Source organism: Psammomys obesus, unplaced genomic scaffold (assembly GCF_907164565.1).
Source record: "Psammomys obesus unplaced genomic scaffold, mPsaObe1.curated_primary_1811, whole genome shotgun sequence".
NCBI classification, from domain to species: domain Eukaryota; kingdom Metazoa; phylum Chordata; class Mammalia; order Rodentia; family Muridae; genus Psammomys; species Psammomys obesus.
Window position 1 is genome coordinate 3,251,415 of NW_026590905.1, and position 13,342 is coordinate 3,264,756.

General features: G+C 48.8%; 1 protein-coding gene across 4 annotated transcripts in view; it reads left to right on the forward strand.

The window, feature by feature from the left end:
* Cracr2a (calcium release activated channel regulator 2A) overlaps window positions 1-13,342 on the forward strand; it is an 89,486-nt gene that overhangs the window by 62,415 nt on the left and 13,729 nt on the right. For 3 of the 4 annotated variants that reach the window (XM_055609469.1, XM_055609468.1, XM_055609470.1), the window contains exons 12-15: window positions 1,563-1,896; window positions 6,467-6,599; window positions 12,067-12,148; window positions 12,232-12,346. In XM_055609469.1, coding sequence (XP_055465444.1) covers window positions 1,563-1,896; window positions 6,467-6,599; window positions 12,067-12,148; window positions 12,232-12,346 — 664 coding nt within the window. Of the gene's footprint in view, window positions 1-1,562; window positions 1,897-6,466; window positions 6,600-12,066; window positions 12,149-12,231; window positions 12,347-13,342 lie in introns of those variants that run through there. The other variant, XM_055609471.1, reaches the window with a different exon arrangement.

A 13,342-nucleotide genomic window follows, 5' to 3' on the forward strand; every position in this document is an offset into this window, starting at 1 on the left:
GTGTGTGTGTGTGTGTGTGTGTGTGTGTGTGTGTGTGTGTGTGTGTGTGTGTGTGTTTACATATGTACGCACATGTTCATGCTGAATACAAAAGCAGCTAAGACTGGACAGGGATGCTGTATTATGAACCAGATAGTCAGGTATAGGCTTGACAGCGTACATACTTAGGAAGGGTGTTGGAAAGAAGCCAGTTGGTTTTATTTAACCTGTTTCATAAATAGAGGGAAAGGTGCTTGAATTGCTATAAATCTCTTACTCTCTATCCAAACCAATAGACCTCTGTTGAAAGTAAACACTGTCTTAATTTGTCCTTCAGAATCACAGCTAGCTTCAGGAAGTGATGGGTTCACTTTGGCTTTCTTTTTCCTTCCTATTATTGGCCATAAGAAGAACAATTACTAGGAGCCAGGGGCAAGGCTGATGGTGCTTCTCTTGTATTGCCCTGTTCTGTGTCCCTTGATTCTGTTCTCCCTTTCTCCTTTGACCTTGTCACCTTGCTGGTTCATTTGTGTGTTTTTTGTTTTGTTTTGTGTGTGTGTGTGTGTGTGTGTGTTTATAATATCATGCCTGTCTCATTTGAAATACTCTCAGCTTGAACTGTTCAATAAGACAGAGAAGGAACTCCAGTGTTCTGGAGATCTGTGAAGACTTTGCTCTCCAAACCCTTGGAAAATTCAGCCTGTGTTTTTGTGTTTCTCCCTATTCCCCAACTGCCCTGGTCCTTCCACCTTCTACTGTCCTCTTTGCCCACAGCACCCCTATGCTTCCAGAAGCAAGTAGGTACTTAAAGTCTTTGAGGCTACCTGCCCCTTCCTCAATTTCAGGGACACAGAAAGGGAGAGGCAGGAGACGGGGGTGCATGTGCCTTTTAACCCAAGCCCATTCCTAATGATCTCTGAGTCAGGAGAAACCTGTCATGGGTGGGAGGAGGTCCCCCACAGCAGCAGTCCCCTACACTGCTGAGGGCCGCTGTGTGGACAGGTGCTTTGTGAATATGTTCGGTGTGGGTGTGTGCTATGTAGTCACTCCTCTCTTGTGCATTGTCTCGTAGATGAATAGGCTAGGCAAATGGACCACGTCTTTGGTGAGAGGAGTGAGGTGTGAGGAACTGATGTCCTTCCATAAGGACATGCAGGAAACGAGGGCGTGGAGTGGGAGCAGAGCCCAACCACCTGAGTGTTCGCCCAGAGCCCTGTATCTCTAACCCTGTACAAGCCTTTCTTCAATACCTTCTCCTTCGTTCACAATCCAGTTCATAAGAACTGTTTGTTGCTCTGGTCCTCCTGTAAGTCTAGTACCACATGAGGACAGGGCCTTTATTTTTAGTTGATACTTGATAATAATCTTCATCAGCAGGCCCTGGTGGTGGCAGTGGTGGGGGCTGCAAGAGCAGACAACCCTTATGAGGCTGTCGAAAAACATGAGCTGAATGATGGATCCACTGTCCCTTTCCTTTCCCCGAAGCTCTCTCCACTGCAAGGCAGGCAAATACCTCTCTACTTCCATACTGATATTTTATCATTTCCTCCCACTCTTCTTCCTCCCCACCCCCATCCTGATAGCCAGTCAGTGGAGGACGATGAAGCATTTGCCACCCTGAGGAGGAGAAGCTCTGTGGGCCTGAGTACATATCTCCTGGCAGAGGAGGAGCTAGGAACCGGGGAGCCAGGGACTGGGGTTTCGCATCGCCAGGCACTCCGCAGAATCATCTCCATTGAGGAAGACCCCCTGCCTCAGCTCCTGGAGAGTGGCTTTGAGAAGCCACTGAGCAGATGCCCAGAAGAAGAGGAGGTCTCTGACCAGGGGACAAAAGGGCAAAGGGTGGCAACCCCAGCCTTGGAACTCATCCCTACTTCTCCCCGAGGACAGCCTGTTGGAAAAGAAGCTTTCTACAAGGTAAGGTCCAGGCAACACTGCTGATATCTGCCCCTTGACTTTGAGCCTAGGAGCCTCAAAGGACACTCAGGGCAGGCTACAGTGGGCTTGGGGATTCATCATGTTCACCATATTCTGTGTCCCAAAGATGAATCCCAAAGCCCACCGTAGCTGGCCTTAGGCTGAGCAGAGAGCCATCAGTTTCAATAAATTCTTGTCAGCTTCTGTTCCCCCGCATTGCACACTCTCTCTGCTAACTCAGATTTGAAGCATTTATTGAATGCTTGCTGAATTCAGTGTCTACTAACACCCATGACAAGTGGTCATTTGGTCCAACCATCAAGTGTGTATGCCATCATATTTCTATTATCTCACCTAAGCCTCCTTCACTCCACAGTGTCCTGTGTACACTTCGCTCCCGTTTGCTTCTGTACACATCCCTCTCCTCACTCAGATTTTCCTCTGAATTCTGCAAGGACAGCAGTTCAAAGGTCATATCACTTGATTCCTACTACCAAATACTCTCTGGAAGGGTGTTACCTCTTTGGCTAATGGGAACCACATCCCTCTCCTAGTTTGTGACTTGAACTTTGATGCAGACCATTCAGCCCTTAGTCTCTGCCCTGGTCCTCCAAAATAGCTCTGGAAACGTCATGTCAACATGCAAGGGGCATTGCGCCCTTGGCAGCCCCCAGCCAGTGGGGTCCCCCTTCCCCTCTATACCCCCTTCCAAATACCTTCAGTACACAGATCTACCTTCACTCTCAGTGGGCACAGATGGATCAGTATCAGGGTCATCACAAGATGTCATCCAGTATTGTAATACACAAGCAAGAGTTCTGTAGGAGTTGGGCTTAGAGGAGAAGGCCATGGCTCCTGTGTGCTGAGGCAATGGCTTTGCTGTGGTCTGATGGGCCTGACAGAAATGTTTTTCCCACTGCCAGGAGGGCAAGTTAGGAGCCCAGAGGGAGAAGCTGGGACAGCCTGCCTGTCTGCTGGGCTCTTAGCGTAAGAGTGCCCAGCACACACCTCTAAGCTGTGCATTCTCAACTGTGAAGCAGACCTCCGTGAGACAGTGAGGCACAGACAATGCCACCCTTCTGCAAGAGCATCTGGTAATAGGAATCAAATGCCATAACCTTTGAACCTGCACTTCTGCTTCTAGTGAAAAGCCAAGACTATAAGTGTTGTTTAGAATAGAAGAACATTTTTTAGAAAGGGCACCATAGAAACATAAATTATATTACAATAATTTAGTGGACTATTACATACCTGCTTTAAAAAAAAATCACAGTTCCAAAAGTTCTTTAGTGACTCACGGACTTGTATTATTATTGAATAATTATTATAAATATGATAAATTATATATACATATATATAATTCTCAAATTTAATTAAATAAAACATTTCCTCATTATAGCTATAGAGACTGAAAAATTCATAAAATGTGAGTCATGACTACCTCAGATGATAAAGAGCTCTTTTTTTCCTACAGCGGTAGATTTCCCTAGTTTAATAATAATAAAATATCACTTAATTTTTTTTTAATATTTATTTGTGCATGTGTGTAGGCACATGCATGCCACAGCACATGTGTAGAGGTCAGAGAACAACTTGTAAGAGTGGGTTCCCTCCTTCCGCTATAGGGATAGACTGCCGATTGCCAGCCTTGCTGGACCACCTTCACCGTGAGCCATCCTGCCAGCCCTGAATATGTTTGGAGGGTTTTGTTTTCTGATTTGGGTTCTGGGTTCTAGTTACTTGCTTTTTTGTCTTTCTGTCTGTTCTGTGGTGCTGAGGTCAGAAGCTCAAGGCTCTGTGCATGGGGCTGGGGGCAAACCTTTTATGTCTTAGGTACACTCTAGTCCTTGCAGAGAGAAATGACAGCATATGTCCTGATGTGACAACCAGGCATCCGTTACCCTCCTGTCCCTTCAACCCGGTTGTCTGTCACCTGACAGATAGACTGTCCTCCGGAGAGCAGAGCAGGTTGGAGGGCCTCGCTGCTCTTGTGAGTTAAGCTGCCTGTAGTTGGGTCATTCATGGCACCTGAAAAGCAGAATTCTTCCCAGGGAGGGAAGGCACAAGGGCACTTTGCAGAGCCACAGACAACTCTTCTACTACCTCCACCTTGGGCTTCACATTCCCGCCTCTTACTGTGCCTGCTCTTCCACATTTAAACAAATGACACTTGGAGACCCCCAGACAAGGGACAGGCAGAAGCCAGTACCCTAAGTAGTCAGTGGATAAAGAGAGTAGGGCAGAGAGCATTGTTTTAACTTTATCTTAAATTCTTGTCATTGACCTTAAATTCTTTCCTGAGTACTGCATTTCTCCCCCTAAATCTGTTAGTGGCTTTGTTCCAAAACTCAAGGACCGCTAATATCTAAGCTGTGCTTCATTATGGTATTTGCTCAACCAGAGAAGCTAATTCCCTCAAATCCGCTTTTTAAATCCACCCCAAAGTCCTCCCCCTCACCCCCATCAGCAGTGCTGAGCTGAGCTTGAAGGTGAGGCATGTGGTCAGATAGTGATCTGAAACGAATGGCTGCTGGTGGGAAGTGTCCCTCACAGCACCTCTGGCTCAGTCTGTGTCCTAGAGAAAGTCCAGCCATTCTGGGATCATGGCCTCAGGCTGATGGCAGGCCAGTCCTGCTTTGTTCTCCATGGCTAGAGGAACGGAGCAATGCATGGGTGCCTCTGGGGGTTTCCCACCTTGCTGAGCGGAAGGGTGTCCTAGTTTGGACTCTCTGTTGCTGTGGTAAAAACACTGACGAAAAGCAACTGAAGGGAAGAAAGGGTTTGGTTTTTTTCTTACAACTTCCAGGTCACCACACAGTCCAGTCCCTCACTGAAAGAATGCAGGACAGGAACTCAAGACAGGAACTGAAGCAAATACCATGAAGGAATGCTGCTTACTGGCTTTCTCTCCATGTTTTACTCAGTTTGCTTTTTTAAACAACCTAGGGTCACCTGTCCAGGGTGGTACTATGCACAGGGGACAGGGCCCTCCCATATCAATCATTTAATCATTAATCAAGAACTTGCCTACAGGCCAATCTGATGGAGACAGTTTTTCAGTGTTTCCTTCTTCCCAGATGACTCTAGCTTGTGTCAAGTTGACAAAAACTAATAAGTACAAGGGTGGAAAAAAAATTACCACCACCTGGCCATCTATGGCAAATGACTATGTCACAGCTGAAGCTGAAGAGAGGGGCAGAAGGGCTGTGTGCAGAGACTCAAGAGGGCCTCCATTCCATCCAGAGGCTATATACCTGTTGGTGACTTCTCTTGGGGACACATGAACAGGAATACTTAGTTACTGTAGACAGGAAACCTACAACAGAGTCAAGAAATTATTCTATCCAGTATGAAAACTAGTGGGTTAATTGGGGTTGCTTATCAGAGCACGGGTGAATGACCAAAGACAGCTGCATCACCAACTAGCCCACCCCAGCATGGGTGATGATTCCAGAAAGCTGTATCCCTAGAGCTCCCTGTATAGCTTGCAGGCACCTCCAGAGACCAGTGGTCTCTGTTTAGGTAACCTTTGGAAGGAGTCATGTGAATCATGGGGCGTTCCAACCTTCTGAAGCCTCTCACTCGCTTGAGTCTTATAAAACTCCCTTCTCTGTGCGTTCTCTCTCTCTCTCTCTCTCTCTCTCTCTCTCTCTCTCTCTCTTCTCTCCTTTCACCTTCCTCCTAGAGGGATGTTTCAAATCAAAAGAAGGAGCTACACAATAGTACAGAAACCCTGTGGATGTCTTCTTTCTCTCTCTCCCAAAGTCTACCTTGTGGTCCTAGTTTGCTTCTCTGCTGCTATGATAATCACCATAAACAAAAGCAACTAGGGGAGGAAAGCATTTATTTCAACTCACAGGTCATAAAGGGAAGTCAGGGAAGAGGCCACAGAGCAGAAACGGAAGCAGAGGCCATGGGAAAAATGCTGCTTACTAGCTTGCTTCCTTTCCCATGGCTTTCTCAGCCTGTTTTCTTATACCACCCAAACCACCTGTCCAGGTGTGATGCCATCCATGGAGAACTGAGACCTCCCACGTCAATCATTAATCAAGAAAATGCCCTCCAGACTTTCCATGGGCCAAGCTAATAGAGATATTTTTTTTTCAATTGAGAGTCCCTCTTCTCATACAACCATAGCTTATTACAGATTGGCAGAAACAAAGCAAAACAAAACCCCAGCACACTTGTCCTCTCTGCCCGTATACGAGTTCTGCCTTCTCCATAAGCCCCTCTTGACCCTTGCCACCTTCTCCCCCTCAGTCCTCTGGGAACACCACACTCTCAGTAACTGTTTACATGTCTGGCCTATCCACTCCACCAACCAAGGCCTGCCTGCCTGTCCCAGAGCCCCCATCAGGCACGAGCATATGTGAAAGGCTGTCATTTCTCCAAACAGTCTCTTGTTCATGCCAGAAGGAGCCTTAATGCTCCAAGTCCAGTGCTAGCTGCATCCTGGCCTCCCCAGCGCTGCTGTCTCAGTGGACCACTGCAGTGATACAAAAGGCAATCCGGCAGCAGCCAGGGCTAGCGGCCATGCCCAACAGGTGACCAGGCTGTCTTCCATCCACAGGAGGAAAGCATTCTGTCTACCCCAGACAGGCTCTTCAAGATCGTGTTTGTGGGTGACTCCGCTGTGGGGAAGACATCTTTCTTGAGGAGGATCTGTGAGGCCCGCTTCTCCTCAGGCATGGCGGCCACTGTGGGTGAGTTCTCTGCTCAGGGAGAGAATGAAGGGCTGATGGGAGGAATGGAGGCACCGGCTGTGCGGCAGTGGGCTAGAAGGAACCCACCTCTCCCGGCACTGTTGGGCTGCTAAGCTCACAATGGATGGATGGAGTAGATTGGTGGGCTGGGTGAGTGCTTCATAGTCCCAGCCTTGTATTTAAGGAGCTGAAGTTAACAAAGGTGGGGTTAAGGTCTTCCGGGTCCACTCTGTGAGCTCCAGTCCAGCATATGCTACTTCTGCCTCACTTAAAAAATTAATTGTATGTATGCATGTATGTGTGTATGCTGCATGCATGCAAGCATAAATTACATACACACCCTTGCCCGTGACAACACAAATATGGGAGTCAGAAGACGGCCCGTGGGAGTTGGTTCTCTCCTTTCACCGTGTGGGTCCTAGGACTCAAACTTAGGTCATTAGGCTTGGCAGCAAGTGTCTTTACACACTGAGTCATCTCAGCAGTCCTCTGCCCACTTTCAATCAGTGGGGCTCTGAATCTTCATGCTTCCCCAGATCTGATGGGAACGCCCCCAGAACCAAGCTCTGCCAACCTTTCCCATGGGCCTACTCCTTCCTGTCTTGCCTTTAGGCCCGTGGACACATCTACAGCCAACAACCCGAAAGCCATCTTTTCCCCTGACTGGTACTAGTCATGCATCCCAGGTCTGCTGGGAGTCACCGAGCATTAACTGTAGGAGCATATTAGGCTTAGCTGCCCTTAGATATTCATGGCTGAGTGTGTTCCCACTTAGGGATAATATTTTATTCAAAGAGAGGCTTTTAATTGTTTCACCCAAAGCTGCGCGTGGTGTGGAATGGGCGGCGGGATCAAGGGCACGTTAACCTCTCAGCTTCTACCAGGTTGAGTCACTCAGCAAAAGATGAATGTGGGGAAGGTTTGCTGTGCCTCTTTAGTTGAACTGGTGAGCCAACTGAACTTGACAGTGGAGTCTTATAATCTGAGCACTGACCGTGACCATGGATCCACTGATCAGCCTGATAGATTGAGGAACTGAGGTCCAGAGAGATGAAGATTCCTATCCACATATCAGTGATTAGTGCTGGCACCAGACACCATCTAGCCCTTTCTGTAGTAGACTAGCCCTGTTGCACTGTATGCACATAGCACCATGGGAGTGGTAGGGGTCCCTCTTCTGCCTTCAGAGGTGGGCAGAGGTTGGAGGCAGGACAGGCTCTGATGGCTCAGTCATTGGAAATCCTAGGTCCCCATCATGCTTCTGCTATGAACTAGCTCTGTGATCTCAAGAGGATATAGTCCCCCTTTGGGCCTTGTTTTTGTTTTCTGTTTTATTCTCATGGGAAAGAGAAAGGGCTTGATATGGATCCCCCAAGTGCTTCCAAGCCCACGTCTCCTGCCAGAGCACCCTTGATCATTGTCTTCTGGCAAACTAATGCTGCCAGGCAGATCTCTCAAGCCCCCCCCCCCCCGCCAGGGTCTTTTATTAGGCGATTCAGCATTTGTTTCTCACCCTGAACTGGCTCCTCCATCATCTTTGCTACCTGTGGTCTCTTCCCACAGGCTTCACTGCCCTGTTCTTACTGGTGGGCCTTGTCCTATGCCGACATATCTTGCCCATGCACGCTGCATCACTCCACATGAAGACTGGGGGCATCCCAATTCAGAGCATCAGGCATGGAAGGAAGCAGGGCAGACACTGGCTCCAAACCCAGCACCGTCTGACCTAGCTTTGCTTTGAACGGGAACCAGTGTGCTAACAGTGGAGAGTACTGCAATGGCCGTTGGCAGCCAGGTTGGCTTTCCTGAGAAGTGCTCTAGAGTGAGCTCCACAGTCAGGCTTCTAAGTATGGGTTCAGGGAGACGGAGAAGATACCTCTGGAGTCCCTCTAAGCTCAGCTCTAAGCTGCATGCTTCCCCTTACAATGTGGTCAAGTCCACTTCCACTTCCGACCCCAGGCCTGAGATAGACGGCTCCGAGGAAGACGAAAATTGACCCATCTGTGCTTCCAAGGAGACCGCCACACATTGTGGAGAAACAGCTACACTTCAGGAAGAGGGCTGTCTCAGTTTGGGTTTCTGTTGCTGTGAAGGGACACCGTGACCATGGCAACTCTTAAGAAGGAAAACATGTTAATTGGGGCTGGCTTGCAGTTCAGAGGTTTAGTCCATTATTGTCGTGGCAGGAAGCGTGGAGGCACGCAGGCAGACATGGTGCTAGATTAGGAGCTGAGAGTTCTACGTCTTGATCTTTAGGCACCAGAAGAGGCAGTGAGACCCTGACCTTGAGCTTGAGCTTCTGAAACCTCATAGTCCACCCCCATGGTGACACATTTCCTCCAACAAGCCCACACCTACTCCAACAAGGTCACACCTCCTAACAAGCATGCTCTCAATGGGCCATACTTTCACATATATGAGTCTGTGGGGCCATTCCCATTCAAACCACCACAATGACAAACTAAAGGTCCCAAAGTAGGTTCTTGGGTCCTGAACATGCACCATGGCCAGAGGCAGCTGGGCCAGATCTTAAGTCATTAATGCACCTTTCCTTGTCCTGCACACAGCAACTGGCACACCAGCCATCAAGTTTCTTATAGGAGAGTGTGACATGGCAGTCACAATTTTCCAAGACCACAGCAGCCCAACCCCTACCTAGAGCTCTGGCCAACCCCTTGTCCAGAGCATTGGGCATGACTCCACCCAGCACAAACACTGGGTTTTTCTTCTGGGCTCACCTCAGTCACTTGGGGTGACTCTGGTCTCCTACACTCAATGAGAGCGTGCTATGTAGAACCCTCGATTATATGTACTATTAGGTACAACTTGTGGGGTCCCACCGACTCCACCTCAGGACCCTGCCTGATCCTTCAAGATCAGCTTTTTTGGGCCTGTGAGGAGTTGTAGACATCAAATGATGGTATTTATGGAACCCTGGACCTAGAAAAATCCTTGGAAATGGTCTATTTGTATCCAGCAAGACTGTGAGGGGACAGAGGCCCACAGCCAGAGTAAACATCAGAGACCAGACCTCCCCAGCAGCCAAGACTGTCCCCCCTGTGCTCGGGCCCACTGCTTCACATTGCTTCAGAAGCACAGCTCAGAACCCAGAAGCATGTCCTGACATCTGTACTCTGCTCTCTTTTGACTACCAGTGAGGTCCCCACCCCATGTCCTGCTGAGAATTCCTGAGTTACCCCAGGGTTCTTCTGCAAGTGTCTTGTGGGCATATCCCTCCCCTCCCCTCCCCTCTCTGCATAGGGACAGCCTGGCCCATCTTCTCCAGACAAGCTGACGTCACCTTCCTGGGATGCTTCAGCTCAGCTCTAACTCACACCACCCCCACAGCACATTTCTAGTGACCGGTGCTTCTTCGCTTCAGCCATCACGTGATTGGCTTGCAGGTGGAAGGGTATCTCAGTGTTGTCCCTGGATGCTCCAGCAGAACTTAGAGACTGTGAATCCCCAATTCAGTTCCTTCAAACTTCTATCCCCTTCAATGTACCAAGAACTGAACTTCTAAAACTGAGGGGAAATGACAACAGCAAGGTTGTACTGTTGGGCCTCGGCAGAACCTGGGTCTCCTGGGGGCTTGCACCTTTAAACTTCCGGATGCTCTTAAAACTCATTTATTCCAGGCCCTTTGGCCCTACATTATTCTACTGTCTGCTCTGTTGAGCTCCTGTTCTCCCGTCATGGTGTCTGGGTGCTGTACTCCATCCTCACCTTGTGTTGTCCTTGTGCTCTCTATCTGTGCAATCGAGCCTCTGCCAGCTTGCTTATGTGCTTCTCCAGCTGCCTGTCTGGGGCCGCTCAAAGAAATGCCCTTCAGGTCCGAGGCGAGGAGGGGGACTTGTACCAAGCTCACCACACAGCACAGAACACGTTTGTCCGGCCCTCGGCCTACCTTGCTCCCTACAAAACAAAGACCTTGTCCATCCTCTAGCAACCAATGAAGAGGGCAGAGCTGGCTTGCTGGAGAGAGCCAAGACCAGTTGCCCCCAGCAACATCCGCTTGCCCTCTCCCAGTTTTCCATGTCAGCAACAAAAATCTCTGTCCTTGGGGCTTCTGGCTCCTTGATTGGTTCCAGATCTGGCCCTGCTGGTGCAGTCTCCACAGCTGGTTGCTCAGAGAGGGCTTCTCTGAAGCAGAGAGTTGGGATTCCCCTCCTGCTCTTGCTCTTAACCAAGAAGAAATCTTGTCCCTGGTTCAGCAGCTAGCAGTTGCTACCTGTTTTGATGGGTACACATGGCCATGGGCTGCCTGGGTACTCGAGGTAAGGATGCTGGAAATGGAGTGGGGAGCCTCATCCGAGCTGCCAGCCCAGGGAAGGGAGGATTCCTTCTCAGTAGTTTCTCATCTCTCTGTGGTGTATGTGTGTGTCTGCATAGGTATGCAAATATAACCCTCATGGAGGTCTTGAGGATACTGAAGGATGAGGGGTCTCTATGAAAAACAGGGAAAATGTAGTAAAAACATTCTACTCTTCTTCTCATCCCAGATTAATCCAATCCTATCTCTGGCCCTGTCTGTGAAGCAAAGGGCCTGGGGTGACCTATCCTGCTTCCTGCCTCTTTTCTAACTGCCACATATCTCCTGCTACTCTCTGCCCAGGCTTCTGACCCTTGTTCTGCTCCCGCTCCCTGCAGGGCAAGGACTCTTAGGTCTTTGTGAAAGTGGAAAGTGTTTCCTTCCATGCCGTTGAGTTCTGCAACCAGGAGTCATAAATAAGGCTTGAGAAAACATCTTTACTCACTTTTTAAAATTCTTAAGATCACAGGAGAAAAGAAGGTCTGTGAAGGGCATGTCCAACCCATGACTAGGGGTCCATGTGTACCCTATGATAGCTGTGAATATGACCCCACATCAAACTTAGAACATTACCTGAGATTTTTTGTGTGTGTGCTGTGTGTGTGTGTGCTGTGTAACTTTATTGTGTGGTTCTCAAACATGAACTTTGCATATAATAAGAAATGTCACACAAAATGAAACAGATATGCTTGCAACCCACAGAACCCATCCCACTGTATTTAATGCGTGGCCTGAGACAATTATTAATCTTTCGGTGTGGCTCAGAGAAGCCATAAGGTTGGACAACTCTCGAAGAAGCTGCACTGAGATTTTCAGACCTCAGGGCTGAAACCCAATCAGGAATAATGTTGCATGTTGCTTTTGTGCATGACTTCATCCATTTTTCCCAGAGCAGGTGCAGGATGGTACAGCAAGGATCCCGCAAGTGACGTTAGGTTTGGTTATGTTATTAAGCCCCACAGCCCTAGACAAGGTCAGAACTCAGGCCTCATGCCTCCTGGTATAATGCTCAGTCCATTTTTCCACGATGTCCCCCAGGCACTACCAAGGGAAGGTTGCCTGTTCTGGTTCCAGGCATGGAGGCATCGTCTCCTGACTTAGAACTGAGGATGTCCATGACCAAGGCAGCTCTCACAGGCTTGTTTCCCCTTGCAGGCATTGACTACCGAGTGAAGACAGTCACTGTGGACAATGCACAAGTGGCCCTGCAGCTGTGGGACACGGCTGGGCAAGAGAGGTGAGGCGCTGCAGCCACAGGCCCCAGGCCAGGCCAGGGTTCCCAAGAAAGGCACACACCTGACAGTGGCTCTCCCATGGCAGATACCGCTGTGTCGCGCAGCAGTTCTTCAGAAAGGCCGACGGCGTGGTTGTTATGTATGACCTCACAGCCAAGCAATCCTTCCTGTCGATCCGGCGGTGGCTGAGCAGCGTGGAGGTGAGCAGCCACCTTCCTGGAAGCTCTTGAGCTGTTTCCTGACTCCCTTCTGGCCCTCTGCACATTCGCAACTTCATCCCAGGCTTGCCTGCCCATCCTTGGGTTCTTCCTCCCCTTTGGCCCTGATGTCCGACTTCTATCCAAATCTAACGCCTCCTTCGGCATCACTCAGCTGGACCACCGTCCTTTCTCAGCTGCCAGTCTGCATGTCTCCCATTACCAAGAAAATGAAGGAATGGAATGGAAATTGATTTAGGAGTTTCTGAGTGAGTTGCTTAAATACAAATCATTCCTCAAAATTCCTGTCCCTGAAACAGTTATAAATGTGAGGAACTAAATTTTGAAATGCCATGGGTTGTCTCTCCTCCAAACTAATGAAAGAGGCAGATGAACTTTGACCTTTGAAATTCATGACATGACTCTTCTTCTATCATTATTGTCATCATCATCGCCATTCTTCTTCTCCTCCCCCTCTTATCCCCTCCTTCCCCTATTATTATCATTATCATCTTTCTTTTTCTTTTCCTTTTCCTCTTCCTCCCCACTCCTTGTAGCCCCTCCCCCTCCATCCTCCTCCACTTCCTCTCGATCTACTTTCTTTGTGCTTGGCAGCACCAGGAGAAATGCTACTGATGATCTAATCCAGTGGGTTTTTTTAAACTTTTGTCCTTGGAGCCCTGGAATCAGGTTGACATTTCCTAGAAAGTGGGACAGGGCAGAGAAAGATGTAGAGATCACAGTTCCGGGCCTTACATTCTCTCTGTTCAGTCCTATCTGCTCAACAGTTTTCCAGCTTTGTACATTGGAGGTCTACATACAATAGATAACAGGGATTCCACTTGAAAATAGTCAGCTGAGTACAAACTTGTATAGCCCATCACATCTCAAGATGAAGAAGCTGAGCCGGTAACATCTCCAAGACCATTCTTTCTTTCCCTAGCCTCAGACACCCCCCCCACACACACACACACATCCAAAATGGGATCTGAGCTGGAA